Source organism: Talpa europaea, assembly GCF_964194135.1.
Source record: "Talpa europaea genome assembly, chromosome: 4".
Taxonomy (NCBI): Eukaryota; Metazoa; Chordata; class Mammalia; order Eulipotyphla; family Talpidae; genus Talpa; species Talpa europaea.
This window is the reverse complement of record NC_140070.1, coordinates 135,635,530-135,660,315: the sequence shown is the minus strand read 5'-3', so window position 1 is coordinate 135,660,315 and position 24,786 is coordinate 135,635,530. Positions and strand designations below refer to the sequence as shown.

The 24,786-nt window shown below is 38.5% G+C and overlaps 1 protein-coding gene across 1 annotated transcript in view; it reads left to right on the top strand.

Annotated features, from left to right (window-relative positions):
* ADAMTS5 (ADAM metallopeptidase with thrombospondin type 1 motif 5) overlaps positions 1–18,661 on the top strand; it is a gene marked incomplete at both ends in the record, with an annotated part of 43,767 nt that extends 25,106 nt beyond the window's left edge. Inside the window, 5 exons of the mRNA XM_084231833.1 lie at positions 7,406–7,689; positions 10,085–10,268; positions 10,621–10,796; positions 12,351–12,526; positions 18,094–18,661. Coding sequence (XP_084087959.1) covers positions 7,406–7,689; positions 10,085–10,268; positions 10,621–10,796; positions 12,351–12,526; positions 18,094–18,661 — 1,388 coding nt within the window. The remainder of the gene's footprint in view (positions 1–7,405; positions 7,690–10,084; positions 10,269–10,620; positions 10,797–12,350; positions 12,527–18,093) is intronic.
* Positions 18,662–24,786: the final 6,125 nt, after the last annotated feature.

Below are 24,786 nucleotides of genomic sequence, written 5' to 3'. Positions count from 1 at the left end.
CCTTTTAAATACTAGCATTCCTGATACTCCTGAACTTTAAACACAGGAGAATAGACTCATCAAACTCATTTCAACTGAAAGAGATGATCAGATCAAGTAGTTCAAGTTCTTCGTATTCCAGAAATTCCCTTTTTGCCCTGTGAATATTACCTCTTGCTAAGATTGGTGTTTGAATTGATTGTGACAGAGATTCTTAATTATAATACTTATCCATAAGGTATCTCAAAGTCCAATAAAGAAAATCTGTGATAAATATTTTTTCCTACTTCCATAAAGATCCTGGTGTGATATTTCTGTAATTTCTTAGTGAGTGGGCCATTAAACTGTGGCAAAAGGTTGTCAGAAATAATTGATAAATTCAATTCTTTTCAGATGAAAATAAATTCCATTGCATGGTTCCTTGTATCTTATAACCAGTTCTGTTTCATTAATTCATGTTTGCTAATAATGATGAATCAGTAATATTTTAGCTATTCGTAACTACTTAAAATTCCTATTCATGTAAACAGCCTATACCTAGTAGGTATGGTGTGGGGCATACATCTGACAAGGTGTCAATCTAGACCCCAAAATCATACATGTTTTGTAAACCAAAATCATACATGTTTTGTAAACCAACAATAACTCACTAAAAAATATAAGTAAAAAATAAAATTTCCCTCAATACAAAAATGAATGTTTTTTGTTAGTTGAAAGAACATCCCAATTTATTAAGATTTAAAAACCATGCTAAAAATCAGTGTTTTAGGTTTTTCCTTTATGTTAATAATAAAGTGGCAATTTTCTGGTTAGCTCAGTTTACAATGCTGATTAAATGCCAGTAAAGTTCCTGAAATGAATGTTTACCTAATTATCTGAATTTCTCCATTGATCAAGACAGTGTCTAGAAAGGAGCCCCTCTGGTGGAATCTTAGTTCCCATTATTAATAATATTTTTTTTCAGGTTGTCTGAAAATGAAATAATAGTAATATTTTATTTCAAAATCACATGTTACACATTCCAAAATGTTGAGCTAAACTTTGAATCACTAACTGAACAGAGTTAGTTGCTAAGGCAGCAAATACTTAGGGCTAAAATGGGACCAGATTTTTTCCTGTGCAAGTATTAGGTCAGCTAATTACAATGCTGTGCAATTTTTTTTTCCTCATTGCCATAATTTTGGAATGATTCACCGCATGTTTGTGGAATTCGTGATCCTACTTTCTGTATAGTAAACAGTCTTTCAGTATTGTCTTCCTTTTTTAAAATATTATTTCTAGATTCAGTAAAGTCCATACTCAGATTTCTAAAAAAACAATATAGCAAACTTAATCAGTAGCCTATGGGTATATAAAGTAAATTCAAGAGAATAAGAATGAAACAATGGTTCTGTGATATAAAGACATAGCTCAGTTACATTCATTTCAAAATAGTGTGCACAGATATGGGGTGGAGACAGATTACTCTCTATTACACTGTCATTTATATATGAGTTCAAATAATTTAATTGCTTTTAAATTGGGGCCAAAAATACTGACTTAAATCAGTTTCAGTGAAAGTGTGTCCATAGGAGCTAGAGATGTTTGAGATACTGACAATTCCGACCAAGAGGCAAGTCCAAATCCAAGATGATGGGAAAATGAGCACATTAACAGAAATAGCTCATCTTTGTTGGAAGACAAAACTGATAGGATGGAACCAAGGTATACCATTTTCACTGCTGCTAGAGAGCTTCTCAGACCTCCATTTACAGACCGCTTAGTCATATTTTAGAATTCTTCTGTTTTTCCATGGTAAATTTCTATTTTTTAAAAGATTTATTTATACATACAAGAACTGGGGTACAGGCCAGAGGTGTGGGGGGGGGGTTAGAGGATTCACCAGAGACAGAGTGGGGAACAGAACAGGCAGACTGACTGAAATGCACTGCTGAGGAGAGCAGAGGGCGAGACGGGAGAGGTCTGCTACATAATGTGGGTAGCTCCCTGGTTGGGGATCGAACTCATGCTTCAGTGGCTGTGGATAACTTCATAGGCTGTGTCTTAACCCCTTGTGCCACCAAGGAGGCCCCATGGTAAATTTGTAGATCACCAGTAATAGTAAGCATTAAAGGAGTCATGATTAGGGTGCAGGGGGCCTTCAGATAGGTGAACTGAGATCAAGAAGTGACATCATTAGGCAATGAAGGAGATAGTAAAAATGCTTAAATGTAGCCCTAAAATATTAAAATCACAGTGATTCTCGATGTTTAGTTATTTAGGTGACACATAGTGACACAAATATAAAAGCAGCAAAATAATTGATATTTTTAAATCTAATAATTTTTAGGTGGACCCTAAAATGTGTTATCTGAAAATTCCATTCCTCATTCAGATCTCAAATTGTCTCTCTCTCAGCCCCAGCAATACTGGAGAAATGAGGGTTTAGAAGCACAAGTAAATTCAAATCAGTTGATTTGTTTTTAAAATTAGTAGCCATAAGTAGCTGAACATTTGTAGCACTCAACCACTGCCAAATTTAAATTCATTAGTACTGAGTGTTTCCTGATTTAGTTCCAACAAGAAATATGGAAGAATTAGGTTATGGTTGAAAGGTCAATCTAAAATTACTATGCCTGCAGACTTGTGATTCAGAAAGGGAGAAGCCATGTCTTGTAGGGACCACCCCCACCCACCCCGCCAACTTTCCCTACTGCAGGCCTGGCCAAGATACTTGTAGACATTCTGCAGTGTTTATACAAGTTAGCTCTAGGCAAGCTGGCGAAGAGTGTGATCCTTGAAAATAAAGGTAAGCATTGGCAGAGAAATTGTGCAGTGAAAGCAAGTTATTGAATTACCTCTCTCAAGTGTTTAATAACCTTGAAGTCAAAAGAGATAGCTGTGTCTGCTGTATCCCTAAGTCCGCAAAGCCAAGGGGTGAGGAAGGCCACCATCTAACTAGAGACAGCTCAACGCAGCTGCTAAGGAAGATCTATAGACAGCTTTGAAAAACTAACATGTAGCATATTTAAAGGGCAACAGGTATAACTGCTTCAGAACCTAGAACGAAGCAGATAATAGAAACAGTCTGAATCCTTTGTAAATACAGACTCTATAGCTGACAATGTGATCTTAACATTCTATTTTGAAGGTCATAGTCATAAAATGCAAAGCCCTTTATGGTTGTCATTTTGATTTTTACAATAAATAGATTCTTTAAGAGAGTCTGCAGATCAGACATACATTTTAAGACTGTGGCAATGCACATACCTTAAAAAAAAAAAAAAAAAAACCTCTTCTTTGGCATAATTTCCTTGGCATTACATTTGCTAAACAATGTCCCTAGTGCCTCTGATGGCTTCACAAAAAGGCCCCTTGATTACTTTAGATCAGCAATAATTTCATGCGCCATTGTTGTGCTCTTGTAACTTCCTCAATCACTGGGCCCATAGTGAGTCATCAAGAGCAGGCAAATGCACTAGTTTCTCTTTGAATTTTAGATATTCAAACAATGACCTAAGAGAAGAGTTGTGGGGCCAGAATGATGATGATGATGGGACATAAAAGGGGAGAGATTGCTGTGTTAGACTTCTCGGGATGAGTTTTACTAGGAGTGTTGATGGATTCTCCAAGGCCATGGATAGTGGGTCTAATGCTTCATTTCATGGCTTTTCAATACTGAAAAGGAAAGAAGATGGAAATAAGAACAGCACTAGAAATGGGAGAAAGATGCAAAGAATAAAGAACAACCAACCTTAATTCATTAATTCCATTAATCATTACCATGGAAGACAGTGTTGTACGTCATATATAAAAAATGGAATATACTTCTGTTCCATCCACCACCCTTACTCCTCCCGTACTTGTGGACATGGAGAGGGGAGCACGTTCTTTTCTTTGTCCATCACAAATCGTTGCGTTTTACTCCGTCAATTTTCACCTGATTCTAAGCATTTAGCTTAACATGGGTGGTAAAAACAAGTATATAATTTGTTCACTTGTCAATTGTCTCTCTTTTGGAAACTAACCATTTATGTACACAAAATAGTAAAAAGAAGGGAAGGAGAGAGAGGGGAAGAAAGGAAAGCGATTTGGCAATATATGGAACAGAAAAGACAAAATGTCGGCAGCAAAGCCCAGATGGAATTTCACAACAGGGTAAATTAGAAGATAGATGCAGTGGAGGTGAAGAGCAGTTGGTATGACAGTAAAACTGATTAAGAAAAGCAGCCATTGAATGGGTGCTATTAGAGGTCAGGATAAATGATAAGAAAAGATCAATCAGTTTCCTCTTTTACCCCTCATCCAAACTCTACACAGTTCTTAATGTGGGGAAATGTAGAGTCAATCCACTACGACTTCGATTTTAAATATTTTATACTGTGAGATGGAGAATCAGGCTATATATTGATTTCTTTATTGTTCCTTGGATGCAGACTGCTATTTGATAGATATCTATATATGTCTTTTTTGGCCAAATGAGATAATTCAACGGATAGATGAAATCAATAGACTGTACCTTTCAGGGAAAACAGAAACTAATGCCACCACAAATCCTAATACTGAGAACACTGGGGTAATAAATTAATGGTGATTCTGAGTTACGTTGTATTAAGCAAGAAAGGGATAACCTAGGATGACCTCCAATGGAAAACCATTGAGCTGAGATATAGTTTTTAATACGGAAGCAAATGTGTTCCTCATTTTTGAAATGCAATATGGCACTGAGCTTTGTAAAGAGATGTCACACCTCCGAGTCTCCGTGTTGGGAGCTGATTTCAAATTGCTTGCATTATACAGTTCTTTTCGCTGATCTGTTACTGAGTGAGGTAGAAAGGATGTCGGTGGCTGAGTGTTCAGAGAGATGTGGCAAGTTATTTGGGCTCAAGGTGAACACAGGAGACACATGATACATGTGTCCCCCACCCCATGTTAAATACTTCTCAGGCACGATTTATTCAGTGACCTCGTCTTATGCTCAGTGCTTTTCAGTAAAATAAATTTTCTTAAAACAGCACTTTTGGAGAATTGGAAAGCATTCTTGCTGTCTCAGAGATTTGTTGACTGTGTTCGAACATCAGCATCTGCTCACTCACCGGGTTGCACAATGCTGCTTTTTATGTGGCGTGTAGATAGCACTCCCCAGGAGTCTGAGTGCCCAATCTCAGCTCTGTCTTCTAAACAAAGCTTAGTGAGGTTTTACTATCATTCTTTCCCATTGACTTGATGTTGATGTTTTTCTTTTAACTTGATGTTTTTCTCCCAAAGTTCTCTTTGGCTGGGGACGTATTTTTAATGCTTTCTCTGGCTTGCCTTAAGAAGCTTTACCTCTTCAAACGTTCTGGCTCAGAAGTTAAATAGGAACTTTGCTCCTTATTCATTTTAATATAATGCCTCCATCACAGATTGACAAATTCCAAGGTATTCACTTTGAAAAAGCTTGAGTGTAGTTGTAAAAACATTTACAGATATTTAAAACATGCTGAATATTCACTATTTCGGTGGAAAGGATGTAAATATGATTTTCCTCTCTTGAATAGAAAGAAGAACTCAAATACATCTAAAAGATCGCGCCAAAGATGTTGGGTATAGTGCCGGTCTCATTGTTTCATAATTTTCTGGTTGTTCCTTATAGTTGTGTGAGCTCATTTTACCCTCACAGTGTCACAGTGAAGAGGAACGTTTCACAGATCTTGAAAATAAATTTGGGAGAGGTCAGCTAACTTGGCCACGAATACTCAACCATTTAGTGTTTTGCCAGAATTAGATTTTCAACTGGGTGATTCTACCACGAGGTACCGTATCCACCATTTAAAGGATCCCTGTTCACTCTTGCCCTTTAGCAATAAAGCAGGAATCTATCGTTTGTAAGCTGAGAAAGGATGGTATATGATGAGAAGGACAGGTTATGATCATATAACCCTCAGTAACCTGGGTAAAAGATTTATCCTTATGTGCCTTAGCTTTCTTATGAATATATTTAAGAAAAAATTAAAGATGATCTCATAAAGTTCTTCTGGGGATTAAATAAACATAGAACTGAGACTGGTATAAGTATCCAACAAATACCTATTATTCAAATCAAATCAAATAAATAAAATAAACAGAAAAATACAGAAACCAATGGGCATTATGCATGCCACATATGGAGAAAAATAATAGTGTGAACTCACTGTGCAGGGATTATTAGGGAATTTTGGGGGGCGGGAGGAACATGTGTTTCAGCTTCTGAATTTGCATCGTCCTTGTACCAACTGCTATTGGTCCCCACCCAGTTTATTCCTCATATTACAAAGCAGTGTCAGTAGAAACTTTTTTGTGGTAGACTCGATTCCAACCCCTCGCAAATATCGGTTGCATGAAATAACTGGTACAAAGGGTAGAAAAAGCAGAAGAGTGAAAAGATGGCCCTGGTCCCAACTATGAACAATTATTTCTTTTCTCCTGCTGTTTCTTTAGCTTTTATTCTTGAAAACTTATTGTTATAATTCTTACAGTCTATAAGAAATACTTACTGTACTTCTTTCACTAAATTGGAAGGCTCTGGGGGATGCTCTGGACAATTTTTCTGTATTTCCCCCTAGCAGGTTTACTTGCTATGACATTGCAGGGCCCCCCCAGTGGCACTGCGGTTGAGCACTGGGTTGCGAAGCTGCCCGCAGCCTCTGCAGTGCCGGTTCGATCCCCGGCCGCCAGGCGAGGGTCCCACATGGCACGCAGACCTCTCCTGCTGCGCCTGCTGCTCCCCTCAGCAGTGTACTTTGTCACTCTGCCTGTTCTACTCTCCGCTCTGGCTCTGGTGAATTCTTTCACCCTCCCGCGCCTCTGACTGTACCCAGTGCTTGTATAAATAAATAAAAATCTTTAAATAAAAAAAAAAGACATTGCAAGTGCTAAGCAAGTGCTTATTGATGAATGTGAGAATGAATAAGGTATCACCTTATTTACTCCTGATGGAATTAGTGGAAAGGGGACGTGGATAGGCATTTGAGGAAGAGGTAAGTTGGAGGTATAGAGTGCAGTATAAACAGAGTGCCAAGGGCAAACTATTTCTTAAAGTTGTAAATGCTTATTGTCATTTTTGTTTCTTTTCCATTATCTGATTTCCTCTAGGTCCATCCTGATTTCTTTCGGTGCCTTGACACATGGCTATTTTCACAACTAAATTTTACAAAATACAATAATTGTAATGAATTAGATCCCTGCCAGCCACACCTCCAGCATTCTAGACACCCCAGAGCAATGCATTTCCCACTGTCCATCCAGAAGGGCACTGTTGAGTGAGAAGAGGGGCCCAGCCTCACCTCCCCTGAAGCCCCTTCTCCAGAACCTCACACCGCAGACTTGGGGTGCGCTGTAACTTAGCACCAGCTGCAGCAGTGCACTTTTAGATCCTTGATTTGAAACCTAAACATAGCTCAGTGGTCAATCATGGTTATCTTTCTAGGGAACTGTTTGCTGGATCTACCACGAAAGCAGATTCTGGGCCCTGAAGAGCTGCCGGGACAGACCTACGACGCCACCCAGCAGTGCAACCTGACGTTCGGGCCTGAGTACTCGGTGTGCCCCGGCATGGACGTGTGCGCGCGCCTGTGGTGCGCCGTGGTGCGCCAGGGCCAGATGGTGTGTCTGACCAAGAAGCTGCCCGCCGTTGAGGGGACCCCGTGTGGAAAAGGGAGGATCTGCCTGCAGGGCAAGTGTGTGGACAAAACGAAGAAAAAGTATTATTCAGTAAGTGATACTTTTATCATTAAGACGCCTGCAGTCCCAAGATCTGAAATACCTGCTTGTGACCAGGACGGAGACTCTCACTGGGAGACTTTTTTTAGATAAAATGGTTTTCCTTTAAAGATCTATTTACAGCTTCCTCCTTTATCCTGGAAGGTGATTCTCAGTCATCACATACTGGGGGAAATGCAGATCACGCTACATTTGGAAGCAGCTAGCACTGGGCGGGCAGGTCTGACACTTCCGAAGGACCACGGCGCCGGGCCGGCCCACCCAGTGGTACAAGTGCTTTCACAAATAAGTGTGTAAACCAGACCTGTTTCCTTGAGCCTCCAAGCTGCCCTCCTGCCCCCATCATGCTTCAGTATTTACTTTCTAATTTCTCTAAGTTCAATTATCAGAATACATTGATTTATTTTTTATTTTATATATATATATTTTTTACATCATTCTTCATTTTTGTACATTGTAATGCTTTCTCCTCTCAGGTGTCGTCCCAGTGAAATTCTCACCACCCATTCACACCTGTGCCATCACCATAGTCCCTTGTGCTCTTCCCTCCCATTTTGATCTTTCTCTCTACTCCTCCCCTGCAGAATATCTAAGATTTACAGTCACCTATTGATGTTGATTTATTAATTTATTATGCTTTTTTTCCCTGATCCCTTATTTGGTTACTCTACATTCCTCCTATAAGTGAAACCATCCGATATTTTTCTTTTTCTTTCTGGCTTATTTCACTGAGCATAATCCCTTCCAGCTCCATCCATGTTGCTGTGAATGACATGAGTTTATCTTTGTTTGATTGCTGAGTAATTTTCCACTGTGAGAATATACTGATTTAAATTCAGTAGGATAGTAACAGTAAAGTTGACACATGGCCCTCTTGTAGCTGATCTCCAAAATGGAGGTTTCCTTCCTCAGACCAAGTTAATGAAGTCACCCACATCCACTCCCAGGAAACACTTCCTCCCTTGGCATATACCCAGGCCACCTTCATATTGGCAACTGACACGTTAATTTTTTTTTATAAATTTTATTTTTATATTCCCCATATATTGCAACCCCCTTATTTTGACCCCAGTCCCTCCCCTCCCCTTCCATCACCCCCCATAGAGTGTCTCTGGTTCATAGTTGTTTGTTGATTTTGATTTTTACTTTCTTATAGTTATTCTTTTTCCTGGTCCCTTATTTAAGTTTTCTAGATTCCTGCTATGAGTGAGACCATCCGGTATTTTTCTTTTTCTTTCTGGCTTATTTCGCTGAGCATGATCCCTTCCAGCACCATCCATATTGCTGCAAATGGCATGTGTTTATCTTTTTTGAATGCTGAGTAATATTCCATGGTGTATATGTACCACATCTTCTTGATCCAGTCATCTATTTTTGGGCATTTGGGTTGTTTCCAAAGCTTAGCTGTTGTAAACAGTGCTGCTATAAATATGGGGGTGCAGGTGCTCTTAGGAATTGATGTTTCTGTGTCCTTTGGGTAAATACCTAGCAGTGGAATTGCTGGATCATATGGAAGCTCTGTGTTTAGTAGGTCCAGAAATCTCCACACAGCTCTCCATAGTGGTTGGACCAGTTTGCACTCCCACCAACAGCTGACACCTTAATTTTCAAGACCCAGAGACGTATTTTTCATTCATGTGGGAGAGTTTGAAAGTCCCTAGAAGAGCGTTGCCACGTGCACATTAACTGTCTTCAGCACCATGCTTCTCAGATACCCTGTCATCACCGCCAGAGGAAGTTCTCCACACACTCCCTCTGCAAAGGAGTTTATGATGCTCTTCCTGTTGGAGTCTCTCAACTCCCTGCTATGTAGTTTTCAAATAACAGACTGAGGCTATTATATGTAATGGGGCTCTTCATTCCCTGTGGTGGGAAGGCACACCTCAGTATTTGTCACTCTTCCTATCTACTGAGTGAGACTCTAGCTTGATGAGGCATGAAGTGACTCCCAGGTCAAGTACATCTCTGCATGTGGCCGAGGGGGCTAGTGCACACATGGTATGTGATGTCATCAAATGGCCGGCACAACGTGAGTGCAAAGCGGGGAGAAAAAGTTGCAAGCATAACGTGCAAGCCTTTTTACCCCATACATTTAGTTAACATCAGAAGGTCAGTTTGAACAAAGATGTTGCCACGGTTCAGTGCTTATTCACTGAAATGTACAATATCAGAAGGTCCAAGGAAAGCAGGGGGGTCAATTCTTATAGTGCTGCCTGTAGTCAGGGGGTGGAGAGATGAATTTCTTAGAACTGGAAGCACATTCTAATTCACAAATTCAGTGAAAATTTAACTGTCCATAATGAACTTTCCACTGTGATTTCTAATTGTACCTTTTGAAAATTCTCCTTCCTTCTGTGTTAAAAATCACTTCTGTTTTCTATTTCAGACATCAAGTCACGGCAACTGGGGGTCCTGGGGGTCTTGGGGGCAGTGTTCTCGCTCATGTGGGGGAGGAGTCCAGTTCGCCTATCGTCACTGCAATAACCCGGCACCCAGAAACAATGGCCGCTACTGCACAGGGAAGAGAGCAATCTACCGCTCCTGTAGTGTCGTGCCCTGCCCGCCCAACGGTATGCTGCTCCCAAGTGTCAGCAACATTGTGTTGCATGTGTGATTTGTATTCCAGCAGCAATAAATAGGGGAGACTAGAGAAGTAGCCCATTCCTCTTGTGCTTCACAGTTAAACCAATGTGCAAATCAATAATAAATACATGAGTGATATTTAAATTATAATACATAGCAATTGAGTAGTTGGGGAGTCGGAAGAAAGTAATGACTGCTTTCAACACTGATAATAAAATTCCTCAACACTTGTGTGGAAAGAGATGGTCAATAAAAACCATCTTCCAAAAATTAATTATAATGCACAATATATCTAAATTTCAGAACAGATGAAATAATGTAAAATAACTTGTTTTCTAGGCAAATCTTTTCGTCATGAGCAATGTGAGGCTAAAAATGGATATCAGTCTGATACAAAAGGAGTCAAAACATTTGTGGAATGGGTTCCTAAATATGCAGGCGTTCTGCCGGGGGATGTGTGCAAACTGACCTGCCGAGCTAAGGGCACCGGCTACTATGTGGTGTTTTCTCCAAAGGTAACTAACTGCCTACTGAGATCCAGAAGCAGTAGGAGTCCTTGGTGGGGAGTGTTTGGGAGAATGGAGCCTGCAGATACCAACTGTAAACAGACATTATTTGGGGGGTGGTTAGATTTTGGAGGGTTTTGAGTTTCATCACTCTAATTTCTATATTTTGAAACTATTCAATGTGAAAATTATCTTGTAAACACAAGTAAATGTTTTAAAAGCTATTTTTGAAAAGTCTAACTCTGTCATGAGAGGTGGGGTATGACCTTTGCTTCAAAATAACTCTTAAAACAGCTTGTATTTCCTAGGCATATTTGCAAAGCAGGACAGTTTTCCACTTTTCTGTCATTTATTTAAGAATTCCTTTGGTGATTCATGAAGATAGTTTTCAAGATAATCACCTTTGATAAATGCACCTTTAATATGACTCAACGTCTCATAAGTTATTTGCATTATAAAACATGCATATGAAATTATTCCTTGTTTATCACAGAAGGGCATTTTCTACCATAAACTTTTATTTCTCACAATGAACGTTATACTGCTGTTTAAAAGGCTTGTCATCTAATTTGCATATGTCAATTCAGTCTGCAAATTTGCAAAACCACCTCTGGAACTAGCCTTCAGATATTTATGATACATTGTTGAAAAACAAGTTAATGTTTGACTTATAATATTTTTAAATACTTTATAGTAAAATAACTTTTTCATTCTTTAAATGTACAGAGAAATAAAAACAAAAAGGGCATTTGGAAATATAAGCATCTGAAGAGTTGTTATATGTTGAAGTATATCTTAGCTCAGTTTACACACATGCATACACTCCCATACACACATATATGAAAAGTTTGCATATATCTGACTGTTCATATGATTTATATATATATTCACCTGCACAAACTACAAACAGTCCAATATATACTATTTTAAAATTAGATTTTTAAATATATACTAGTTCCTTTGCTCAAAATATATTCAGTCTCTTCCAGGAAGTACATTTGTCTGACTCTCCCAGATTACTTTTGCAGATTCCTAATTCATGGCTATTTCAGCATCTGACAGTCTGATGCACAATAGAGAATGCTTTCCAACCTTTGCAAGGTTTGGAATGTCAGGTTTAGATTTTCTAATTTATTTCTGTAATAGCATTTAAGCAACAAAGAAGGATCTCTGTTCTTGAGCCTGCTCTCCACACAAGTCTCACACATTAAGTGGAAAGATCTTTTCCATTAAAGGAAAAAGGTGGAACTATACCTACCACAGGCACGTATTACACGTATGGTGACACAGATGAGGACCATGGGTGTCCTAGCATGTTTGGAATTATGCTTAATCGAGAAAGCGCCTTACCCACATTTATCCCAGATCTTCCTGTCCATGTGTCGAGGTTATGCTTTAGTTAGCTATGCCTGGAAACTATAATTGGTTGATTATTTTTCAATGTACTAGTTATTCCAATCAAACTCAAAACTACAAATTGGAACTTGCTTTTTTTTTTAACCAAAGAAACCAAGTAGCTAAGCACAAGCATTTCACACTGCTAATGAGTTTCTCCTCATACAGGTGACTGATGGAACCGAGTGTAGACCCTACAGTAATTCGGTCTGTGTCCGGGGGAGGTGTGTGCGCACCGGCTGTGATGGTATCATTGGCTCCAAGCTGCAGTATGACAAGTGTGGAATCTGTGGAGGAGACAACTCCAGTTGTACAAAGGTTGTTGGAACCTTCAATAAAAAAAGGTAATGTGATAGATAGAACATTCACCCTTACATGAATTGAACAAAGCTTCAAACTCTCACAGAATTGATAAAGGGAGTCTCGTGTTACATTGTAAGGATCTGCTGGAGGAGGTCTAGCAGGACTCTAGTGACACATTACGAATATGATAAGGGGAGGGCAGGAGAGTAAAAAGTTCTGACTGTGCAGTGGAACTTCTAGAAGCAGATAAACTTCAATGGCTAAGGGTCCAGACCTTGCAAAGTGCAGCAACTGAAAAGACAAAGCCTGTGACATTCCTTTGAATGGTGCTCTGCAGATCCATTATTCCTGAAAAGTACTTTAGAAAATGATGGCTGATTTCCATCCTCCTAACTTCTTCTTCTTTTTTTTTTTTTTTTTTTGCTTTTTGTTTTTTCACAAATGAATTCTCATTAGGCTGTATTTTTCTTAAGAAAACATTTCTCTTTGCAAAAGTAAGTTAATTGCAGTGGGTGTAGACCACAATCCATTTTGAGGTGAACACTCCTGTTTTACATTTACTCTATAAAGAAATATATGCAGTAATGTCTGCTTCCTGCTTCCTCTCCTATTCCTTGATTACACTTTTGCTTTAAATATATAAGTCTATAAAGTACCAGTTTCTGGCGTAAAATACTCTACTGTCAGCCATGATGACTGAGCTTACTGACGAGTGTGGTTGGAAGTAAGGTTGCTTTTCTTCTTTACCAGACTACTCAGGCTGAGAAGTTTTGGTCCCGGGCACCTGTATTCTTGATATATATACAGTACTGTGTTGTATTTAACTGTAAAATAACATTATCAAACTTAGCACTACTAAGTTAATAATGAAAACACTTGTGGCCCTCCCTGTGCCCTACGGGTTAAGTCTCAGCGCTGTCACCACTGCAGCCTGAGTTGGATCCCCAGCCAGGAAGCTGACCCACCTGGCACAGCAGACCTCTCCTGTCTGCCCGCTGCTCCCCTCAGCAGTGTATTTCAGTCAGTCTGCTGTTCTGCTCCCCACTCTGTCTCTGGTGAATCCTCTCACCTACCACACCTCTGGCCTACACCCCAGTTCTTCTAATAAAAATATTTAAAGAAAAAAATAAGAAAGAAAATGATTGCATGCCATGATAATGTGAAAAACTGGAAATTTTCTTTGATATGATAAACAAAATGATATGGCTGCAGAATTTATTTTGAGTTAGAAAATGTATTACTAAGCTTTTTTGCTAGTGATGTGAACTGTATAGGAACATATACATCGAAAATCTTTATGTGTAATTATTTCAGCACTTATGTATGTTCCAAAGGTATATCAGGGCCCGGTATTTGTTTGCAAAAGGAGTCCGAAAATTTAGTACTTCATTGAATTGTACACAGCTAGTGACTGAGTGCCAAAACAAAGACTCTAACTGAGGCCAGAGGATAAATAGATAATTAAAAGAAGGGGAAAAATAAAAAGGAAGGAAAGAAATAATTTAGGAGTCCAATGAAAAATAATTTTTTCTAAACCTGATACCTTATGTTTACAGGCTATGTATACTTCCTATATGAGCTTATCAGTTACTTTTTTAAAATTCTATTTAGATTTTAAGTTTTTGTGTTGAGATCCAAATATCTGCTTACTAGATCTCACATGAAAAGATGAAGAAATATATGATTTCAGCAAGTGGGGAGCAGCATAACCACTTACAGATTGATCTGACCAAGATTTGATAATGTGGTACAAATGACCTGTTTAACTATTTCAAATACATTACCATGGCCTGGTAAGATTTATAAAAAACACATGATCTTAGAGCTGAAATATTCTCCAGCAAATTCTGACTCAGTAATTCACTAGCCACGTTATTGTTGAAGAGTCACTATATCTTTCCTCTCAGCACTCTTCAGAGTAGAATGGAAATAATTGTAACTCTTGCAAATTAATCCTGGTGTTAGGATCAAAGGAGATAATACATATTAAAATATTTCATCAAGAGCTTCCATATAATCCAGCAATTCTACTCCTAGGTATTTACCCAGAGGACACAGAAACATTAATTCAAAAGGGCACCTGCACCCCTATGTTTATAGCAGCACTATTTACAATAGCTAAACTATGGAAACAACCCAAACACCCAAAAATAGATGACCACAAGAAGATGTGGTACATATACACAATGGAATATTACTCAGCAATCAAAAAAGATAAACTCATGCAGTTTGCAGCAACATGGATGGCGCTGGAGGGGATCATGCTCAGCAAAATAAGCCAGAAAGAAAAAGAAAAATACCAGATGGTCTCACTCATAGCAGGAATTTAGAAAACCTAAATAAGGGACCAAGAAAAAGACTAATTATAATAAAGTAAAACTCAAAATCAACAGGCAATTATAAACCAGAGACACCCTACAGGGGATTGAGGAAGGAGTAGGATCAAAACAAGAATGGGGTGGGAATTGTATGGGGACTATAACCAAGATGAAAATGCATATATTATGCAAAAATGAAAAATTAGGTAAAAAATATATAAAATTAAAAAAATAATTAAAAAATAAAAATTAAAAAAAACACACATCACATTGCATTGAAAAATAAAACTAAGTGTTCAAGTCAAAAAAAAAATTTCAAGTTTTATGACCCTGCCTTTGTCATCACTCCCTCCATGTCCCTCATGCCAGTAGTAGCAGCTCAATCCTTTTTCAGCTTAGACCCAAACTGCAGTCATCTTCCACTCCCATTTTCTCACACATCCACCTTCCAGCAAAGCCTGTCAGACCTGCTGCCAAGATACAGGCAGAATCTGGTTGTCCCTCAACACCACAATCGCTTTCACTCCCACACACACATGTTGTCACCTCCTGAGTGGACCAGCCCAGCCACCGTTCCACTGGCCACCCAAGTCCCTTGCCCCACTCAGTGTTTTCTTCATAAAACAAGGAGCCAACGCTCTTTTACCCAAGCCAGACAGTCATCTTATTACCTAGGTCAGAAGGTGGCATTCCCTGACTCAACTCCCTGCAAAGCCTCTGTCTTGCTCAGAGTCCATGTCTAAGGCTGTCTTGTAACATGTTCAGAGATTTGGCCTGTCCCTGCTTTGCAGGCCTTCCCCACTGTCCCTTATCACTCTGCTCCACACACACCCCACTCCTCAAGGCTCTTCAAACACGGCAAATAGGAGTGTAGCGTATGTGCCCTCGTCTCACCAAATCATAAGCAATGCTCTCTCTAGAATTCCTGTAGATCCCTGTCCAGTGTCACCTCCCAGGAGAGCAGCACATGAAATGAATATGAGGCTCCCTCCCTCCCTGCATCATGACAGCCAGGGAAACTGGTTGATGTACAGTTTATTTTTTTTTTTATAGTTTTTTTTTTTTTTTTTTTTTATAGAGGCATGTTTTTACTTATTTATTTATTATATTTGTTTGTTTGTTTTTTGTTTATACATGCACTGGGTACAGTCAGAAGCGCGGGAGGGTGAGAGAATTCACCAGAGCCAGAGCGGGGAGCAGAGCAGGCAGAAGGACCGAAGTACACTGCTGAGGGGAGCAGCGGGCGGCAGGAGAGGTCTGCGCACCATGTGGGATCCTCCTCTGGGGCCGGGGAGCAGCCGGGGATCGAACCCGCGCCGCAGATGCCGCGGGCAGCTTCGCAACCCAGCGCTCAACCGCTGCGCCACCGGGGAGGCCCAGTTGATGTACAGTTTAAATGATACCAAGAAATGTGTAAAAAAAAATGGATAAGGAGTACAAAAGGAATCATATTTTACAAAGGCACTAAGAAAGCCATGCCCTAATCCTCAGTTTGAAGATCTGCTGACTATGTGCAAACGCCCAGATTCTCATGAATATGGGTAAGGCATTAAGGACTAAAAAGTTGAAAAGACTCTCCTGCCTGGAACCTTGACCCCTCACTTTTCAAACTAAAGGGTCCTGTAACAGAATCTAATTCTAGATGTAGTACAAAAGTATAATTAATTCAATTGAATGCATAGGCCACGTGGTGAGGGTGGCATCATTTGATTTCAGTCCAGTAGGAAGCGCTAAGGTTATCCAGCAGTCACTGAACAAAGGGTATCCCACAGACAAGGGGCTTCCTTGGGGAGCAGCTCCCTCTCGGATGCAGAGGAAATGCTTGCACAAGTGAAACACTCTTGGATTTTCAGTGTACAAATCAGTGGCCATATAAATTCCAAACCTGAGTAAAATTTTGAGATTAGATAATAAAAATTGACTCACATCAGTCAAGCTGTACAGACAAATTATTTCTATTTAAATAGCCAGAAAAGTAATACATATTGGGGACCTTATTAGGAAATTTCTTATAGAGGCAAAAGTTTTGGCTAAAATAACTCCTAAACTCTCTGGTTTAGACCCTTGGGGCTTAATTAGCATTTCTGTCTTAGCATTTTCAGAAAGCTGTGAATATTTGTCTCTGCCCATTTTACTGAAGAGATAATCACTAGACCTATCGTACTTGTTATTTACCACCAATCCTCACTCTATCCATCTTAATGTTTCATAGATATTAAGCACTCAGGGAATTTTGCTACAGCATTAAAGACACATTTTTTAAATCTTTTGAAAATGAAAAAAAAGATATGGGTTGTAAGCTATGGTTCCCTGAATATAGAATTTGTGTTCCATTTTGTGCTATGCCCAGGAAATTCAAAATTCTCGTAGACATTAGAACAGAGCCTCTCTCTCAAGTATAGTAGTTAAATCTGAGTCTCTCCACATTTAATTCAGTGTGACAGTAGTCTTCAGATTGGAACAACATGGGGAGCATCAACCGGAGGAGGGTCCCGCATGGCACGCAGACCTCTCCTGCCGCCCGCTGCTCCCCTCAGCAGTGTACTTCGGTCCTTCTGCCTGCTCTGCTACCTGCTCTGGCTCTGGTGAATTCTCTCACCCTCCCGCGCTTCTGACTGTACCCAGTGCTTGTATAAATAAATAGATAAATCTTTAAAAAAAAAACAAACAAACAAGTATAGCTGTCTAGGTCCCATCTTGAAAGATGGGGATTTAATTGGCCTGAAATCGGGGATTTTGATGTTTTAAATCCCTCTGTGTGATTGTAGTAGGTAAAAACGCTTGAGAAACAATTTAAAGATTTCTGTAAGATTGAGTGCAAACTTTTGTTCATTTGTGTTTATGTTTCGTATCCCATTTTTCTGCCAGAAAGAACATAAAGTCACTTTGTAATGATGGCAGGATTTAATAAGGATGGCAGTGTTTGTATAAATCATTAAAGTTATATCCATTTTTCAATCAAAGACAGGTGGCTAATATCACACTCATTTTGAATATCCTAATAAAAATGTGTGGAATGACAGTGTAACCACTCAACTTTATTACGTTGAGAAAATCAACTTCCAAAGTCAATTTTAAATGAATCTCTGAAATAATAACTGTGTTGCAATAAGACTTTTAGAGGACTTCTGTGTGTTTCTCTATTTAAATGTTTACTTATTTCCTCTTCTCTCCTCCTCCTTTTCTTTCTTCTTGCTTCTACCTCTACCTCTGACTCCCCTCTGCCCCATACCCCCTTCTCTTTTCCTCTCTCCTTCCTTCCACACCCCTATGGATATTCCTGCCTCTAGCAAGGGTTACACTGACGTCGTAAAGATTCCCGAAGGGGCAACCCACATAAAAGTCCGACAGTTCAAAGCCAAAGACCAGACACGATTCACTGCCTACTTGGCCCTGAAGAAGAAAAACGGTGAGTACCTGATCAATGGAAAGTATATGATCTCCACCTCAGAAACAATCGTGGACATCAATGGGACGGTCATGAACTACAGCGGCTGGAGCCACCGGGATGACTTCTTGCATGGCATGGGCTACTCGGCCACGAAGGAAATCCTAATCGTGCAGATTCTTGCGACAGATCCGACAAAGGCATTAGATGTCCGTTATAGTTTTTTTGTTCCCAATAAGTACACTCAAAAAGTCAACTCCATCACTGGCCACGGCAGCAATAAGGTGGGTTCCCACCCTGCACAGCTGCAGTGGGTGACAGGCCCCTGGCTGGCCTGCTCCAGGACCTGTGACACGGGCTGGCACACCAGGACAGTGCAGTGTCAGGACGGAAACCGGAAGTTAGCCAAGGGTTGTCTTCTCTCTCAGAGGCCTTCAGCATTTAAGCAATGTTTGCTGAAGAAATGTTAGCCCGTAGTTATGAGCGGATGCAGAGATAACTGGAGGATTCGTCACCATAGTGGTGAAAGAGAGGTCCACCCAGAGCAAAGAAAGTCACACTTCGGTGTCATTGTCAACAGGAGTCCAATTCTGGGCAGAATCTTCTCCCTCTGACCAAATGAAGATGAGCTGCTTCATGTGACAGTGGTGACCTTGGAGTACAGAAGGACTTGGGAGCCATTGAACATCCCCCAGCCCACAAGAATCAAAAAACCATGAGGAATGTAGAAGCCGGGGACATTTGAAGATGGCAGTACAGTCTCTCCTTGTCATCTACCTCTTATAGAATGCCTTCAAAGGCATTGTAATCATTTTCACCCATAATACACAGTAGCTTATTTTTACTGTTTGTAAATACATTGTCCCTTGGTATGTCACTTTATATCACTTGGTTCTATTAAATATATATATATATTTCTATAAAAAAAATGTTTGACCAAAGTAGGTCTGCAGCTATTTCAACTCCTTCCAGTTTCCAGAAAGAGCTGTGGATGTTTTACTGGAAATTAAGAACTCGCTGCTGTTTTAATAAGATTTAGTACACTTTCAGACTACAGGAGATGACACTTTAGTCAGAAACCATTTTGACCACAAGCATCTTCTGAGAAATTCTGAAAACAAGAAGGATCTCAGTGTATTTCATCCTTTCAATACCTACGCCAGGTCCATTTCTTTAAATCTTTGACTGCCTGAATTTGTTCAAGCAGGAAACCAAACCCATGCATTATTTGGCTGTAGAAGTAGAGTTGGCATGTGTGTGTGATCACTATTCAAGAGTCTAAAAATTAGTTTCCTTATGTTGGATTTTAAAAACCATGTTTTCCATTTGTATGTTCATGACTGTTTTCCCTTCCTGTGGCTGGTATCTCATACCTCTCAAGGGGTATGAGTAAAATACATAGTAAACACACAGCCAATTTCTATCACACTCAACACTGGTATACCTCTTACCAGCAAGCCTTTAAAATGTACTTGTTTTGCTTGTTTGTTTGTTTTGTTCAAGCATTCTGTAAGACCTAAATGTTCTGTACTTCTGGTTGACCTAGTTTAATAGGACTATTAAAGATTGCTTCGTCGTTAGCCACATCTCGAGTGGTGACATTCATGTGGCTAGTAAAAAAAAAAAAAAAAGTGGTTAATACCAATAAGACTGTTTCCACACTACAGGCAATTATGCCTTGTTTTTTTAACCCAAGTTTACTGATACTGTGCTTAAGATTTTTGCCAGTTGGAAAGATTTAGCTGTACCAGTAAGTGTTGGAGTGAAGAAATGTGATTTTTGTGAAGTTGATTGCTTTTATCTCCATAATCTAAGTAGGTTCTAAGTTTTAATAGTTAGACTTGGAAATTTCTTGCAATCACAGGCACACAAATCTGGTTTTAGACAGTAGACTGCTTCCGTCTATCCCATAGCTCAGAAAATCTAACATGGTTCTTTTCATTGGAATTTGTTTTCCTTTGTGAAACATCACAAAACCAATTGTTCTTTATAAAGTTTTATAATAATCATACCAAATGTGCCTATTGTTAAAGATTTGCATATGAGGATGTTAGGGGACTATTGTTCGAGTTCCCTTAAGCTCCTACGAGTTTGTTTTTAAGATTTTTTTTAATATAAAAGAATTATGTAATTGATCTTGCTCTATCAGTCATTTCAGTAGGCCAGGAGAATGGATATCTCACTGATTTAAGTATTACAAATTTATCTGATAAAACAAATAATTACTATTTTATAAAAGTGATCATCATCCTTTGGATTGTCATAGACTGACTTGAGTTTAGATGGGGTCATTTTTCCTTAATAAATTATCAATGAAAGAAACAAAGCCAACACACCGGTAACCTGCCTTTGATGGAGGTCACCAGCTATCACAGGCAGAGAACAAAGCTATTCCAATCAGGCAGAAATATGAAAAGTCACACTATTTGACTATGCAGAGAGAATAAATAGGTAAGGCCAATATTCTTTTTCCCAATCGTCAAAATAACAAGTCAAGTAATTCAACTCTCACAAATTATTTTTATCTTTTGTGGTTATAATGGACTGCAACATTAAAACATAATTAAAAGCCAACATGATTGTCTCTTACTCTGCTTTCCTATACTGTATCCATCGATTATTAATATGATTTATCAATGATTCATTATCCCTTCCCCCCAAATAATGAAGTTTACATTTCTCATGGAAGCAACCCTAGACAGTTTAGAACAAATAAACCACTATTCCATGCTTTCAAGAGAAAGTGCTTTAGTTTGTTGTTTAAGTATCAATAGACTGACTGAGGAATGTATGTCTGAATTCCTATGAAAAATGACATAGACTGGAAGCTGAAAATCAGATAAATGGAGCACCCATTAGATATAAAGAATGTGAGCGAAGGGAAACTCCTCCATAATACAATCGAATGCACCCAGTGTAATGGGGGTCTCTGCTTTTCATCTTTGCACAGTTGCATCTTGAATAAAAAGACCCTAAGAGTCAGGATGCTGGGGATTATTTCCTCAAGAATGTGTCTGCAAATGCTCACATTAGTAAGGATCTAATCTTACTTACAAAACTAAGCACTCCAAGTTAAGTATCACTAAGTGCAAAGGGACCCCAGTAGGGAATAGCGTTTCTTTCTTTTAGAACAGAAAAGTCAAATTAAACCCCACTTTGTTGTTCAGTGGCATATGGTCATTGTTGAATTTATTCAATAATTTCAACTTCCTTTGCCTTCCTGTGGAAACAGTTTTATCCCATTAACTAAGAATTAAGGGATTAATCACAATAAAAAAAAGTTGCAGCACTGAGAAAAAAGTAATTTATTGTTTTTGCAACTGGTATGTGAATTTGTGTGATAAAATTATTTATTCTTATTTAACAAAAATATGTGCAAATTCTTCTATATTTAAAATGTTTTGCTGTTGTCCAACTTTTTAATTTATGCTTCATGTTTGTGTATAAAGTACACTTTGTGAGTTTACATAATATACAGCACTGGTTGCTTTTGTATTTTTTTTTTTTTACAGAAAGCTTTCTGTGTAAAACAGGTGTACATGTATATATTCCTCATGTATCTTTATTCTGATACTCTCATTTTACTTTCTAAGGAAGCTTTTAAATTTAATCTTCTATGACTAGCAGTGTTCATTACTGTACCTATGTCTTTTCAGTTCCATGAATAGTCATTTCTTTGAGTCACAGCTAAGAAAACACTTATTCAAGTAAATTAAGTTCAAGTTTTAAAATTGGGTACATGGATAGTCTGGACGCGTCACATAGAAGTGAAAACACAGTAAAAAAAAATCAGGTCCATTCACTTACTGATAAACTTGGACAAGAAGCTGTTGATGTATTATATGAAAGTTGCATACGTTCATATAATGTTGTTAATGGCATCAGTGTAAATAAACCCAAATATTGTTATTTGCTGCTTTAGAAACACTCCTTAAAATTATCATTTAGTCTGTAGTGTTTGTAGGATGTTATAATTAAGAGTAAACAATTGGTTTTAAATGATTCAAACCATAACCAATTCTACAAACATGGGATTTTCCTGTTGATAGATAGAGTGTGACTTTATATCACCACTAGTGAATCTCGCAAATGATAATAGGACTTGGGACAGGTGAGGACACTTCTGATAGCATCAACTTGCCTCTGACTAAGACTTCACAGTCTGGTTACAGCAATAGGGAAAAGCATGCTTGGATGTGCAATTGACCAGATCCATCTCTGGATTTGATATTTCTCCCACTATGTTGTTAACAAGGTCATTGTAATAGTTTCAGTGAGAACAGCAACCAGATTCCAAGTCTGGGGCTTGTACTATGACTTAGAGTTCACTGTTTATAACATAATGTTGAATTTAATAATGACCAATTCTTGCTAATAGTTAATGACTGAGTGTGAAATTTTATTGGCATGATTGGTGAATATTACTAGTCTAACTTGAGGTCATACAATGCCTTATATTTTCAAACAATTCAACTCTACAAAATAAACGAAGTGACCATTAGTATAATAACAGTCACTCAAAGCGACAATAGAATCAGTTGCCATGCCAGGGTGATCTATCATTTAGACACACAGAAAAAGAACTTGTATATTTTCTATTTTTTTCTCATTTGCCAATAACATGTAGTTTTAGACTGTTAAACAGGTAGGTCAATTTAACTCTATAGTTCACTGGAAAAAAAGTATCTTCCTTATAGTTTCTGTGAGCATGAACTACAGAAATGAATTCTCAAGTTATATCATGAAACACTAAAGTCCAATGGATAATTGTGTTCTGTTCAATGAATGCATGGGCACATGTTAAAAGATGAACCCATGCATTAGGCAGTCAAAAATGGGAATATATTGATACTTAGTGTTCTGATTGGCAAAGAATTCAATCTGGCAGATGTATCATAATTCTCAGTGCAGGTTGTGTGGAAGAAATAAAGGACTATGTTGTTACAAGATATTGGTTTTAAAAGAGAATAGGACTGAAATATACATATTAGTTAAACCAGTTCACTGTACTTGCTTACTATATAGCACTTTAGCAGTATGTTTGCTCTCTGTGGTCCTTTTAATCCCATTGTCCACCAGTCAGTCCATGTAGACTGCCAGGGGTCAATTGAAAAAATAAATATTGGCCCATCATCCTACAAGGCACTGCCACTTCCAAGTGACCCAAAGTCTAACACTGTGAGCAAAACTGTGATTTGTAAATAAAACAGGGCATTCTCCCTTTTCTTCATTTTCCTTTGGCACATCCAATGAACAATTGTAATTTTCATCAAGGTGCTACCATCTTCAGTGACCAACTGTCAATGCGGTGTTTCTGAGTGACTATTTTATTCCACATGATTTTTTAGCTTGCAAAAAAAAAAACAACAACTTAAGTATTTAGTCAAGGCTGGGCACAACTTGATATTCCAAGTTGGAAAATTGCATCTAATGGACATTGTGGTCAGCAGTGAATAATGATTTAAATTCTCTGTACATCCAACATCAAAACTTGAAGAACACCAGGCTGGAGTAGTAGACGGATATGAAATCATGTTCATCACTTGCTAAGCCATCACCATTTCTTTCAAATATCTCTCAAGCTTTTTTTTTTTCTCTACACAAACTCCTGTGTATATTTGATCTGCCATTTTTTAAACTTTGCAATATTTTATATCCACAGTAAGCATTTGGCAACTGTATCTCAGTCGTTAACAATTCACATCATATGAGAATCACTGCTTCCCATTCTGAGTATGTTTAGTTAGAAGCTCATATTGTGTGTGTGTTTGTGAGACTAGACTTTTGATGAATAAATATATATATATTGTCTCTGGATGGTTATTTTTGCATTATGCACTCAGGCATGACATAACTAGAGTTGACAAATACTGCTCACAGTTTAGTATGACTAATACATCAGAGGAAATCATATTGATGCTTTGTAAATAGACTGCAGGTAACTAAACAGATTGCAGAAACTTGTTCAACTGAACGTAAGCAGTAGCACAAACAAATGAGTTCAGCACTAATCTGTAATTAAAGTCAGGTAATAAGCCGAAGTAGGTAAAATTGAAATGTTTTCAAGGTAAAGTAGAAGACCGAGGATTTGCATGTTATATATAAGTAGTAAAATGTAGGCTATTGATTACCTTCCATTTTCCAACAGGGATAACATTTTTCAGTAGGTATAATGTAGTCGAAAACCAAAAATTGTGGAAAATTAAGATGGGTCCTGTTTAAAATGTCTCCGCATCTTTGGCAAATTTCAAACCTGAATCAACCATTGAAAGTGTCGCCGTGTCTTGTTGCCTGCAGCCTACAGCAGCTCTGTTAACCAGGTTCACCTCTCGAACTGAGTAATTAGGGGGCAGGACTGTAATAGTTTTCACTGAGGAACAGTATCCTCTTTTGTAAAGCATTTCCTGATGTGTGACTTTAAACTGTAAAGTGAAGCATTGGTCTTGTGGTTTCATTGGGCATAATAAATGTAAATTGCAAACTCCGTCAGAGTTTGCACTGCATATAATATGTTTTAGAGTTGGAAAATATTGTCTTTTTCTTTTGAATTTTCTGATAACAGTGAAGGGCTGCGGGTCTTGTGGAAGCCCTAGGC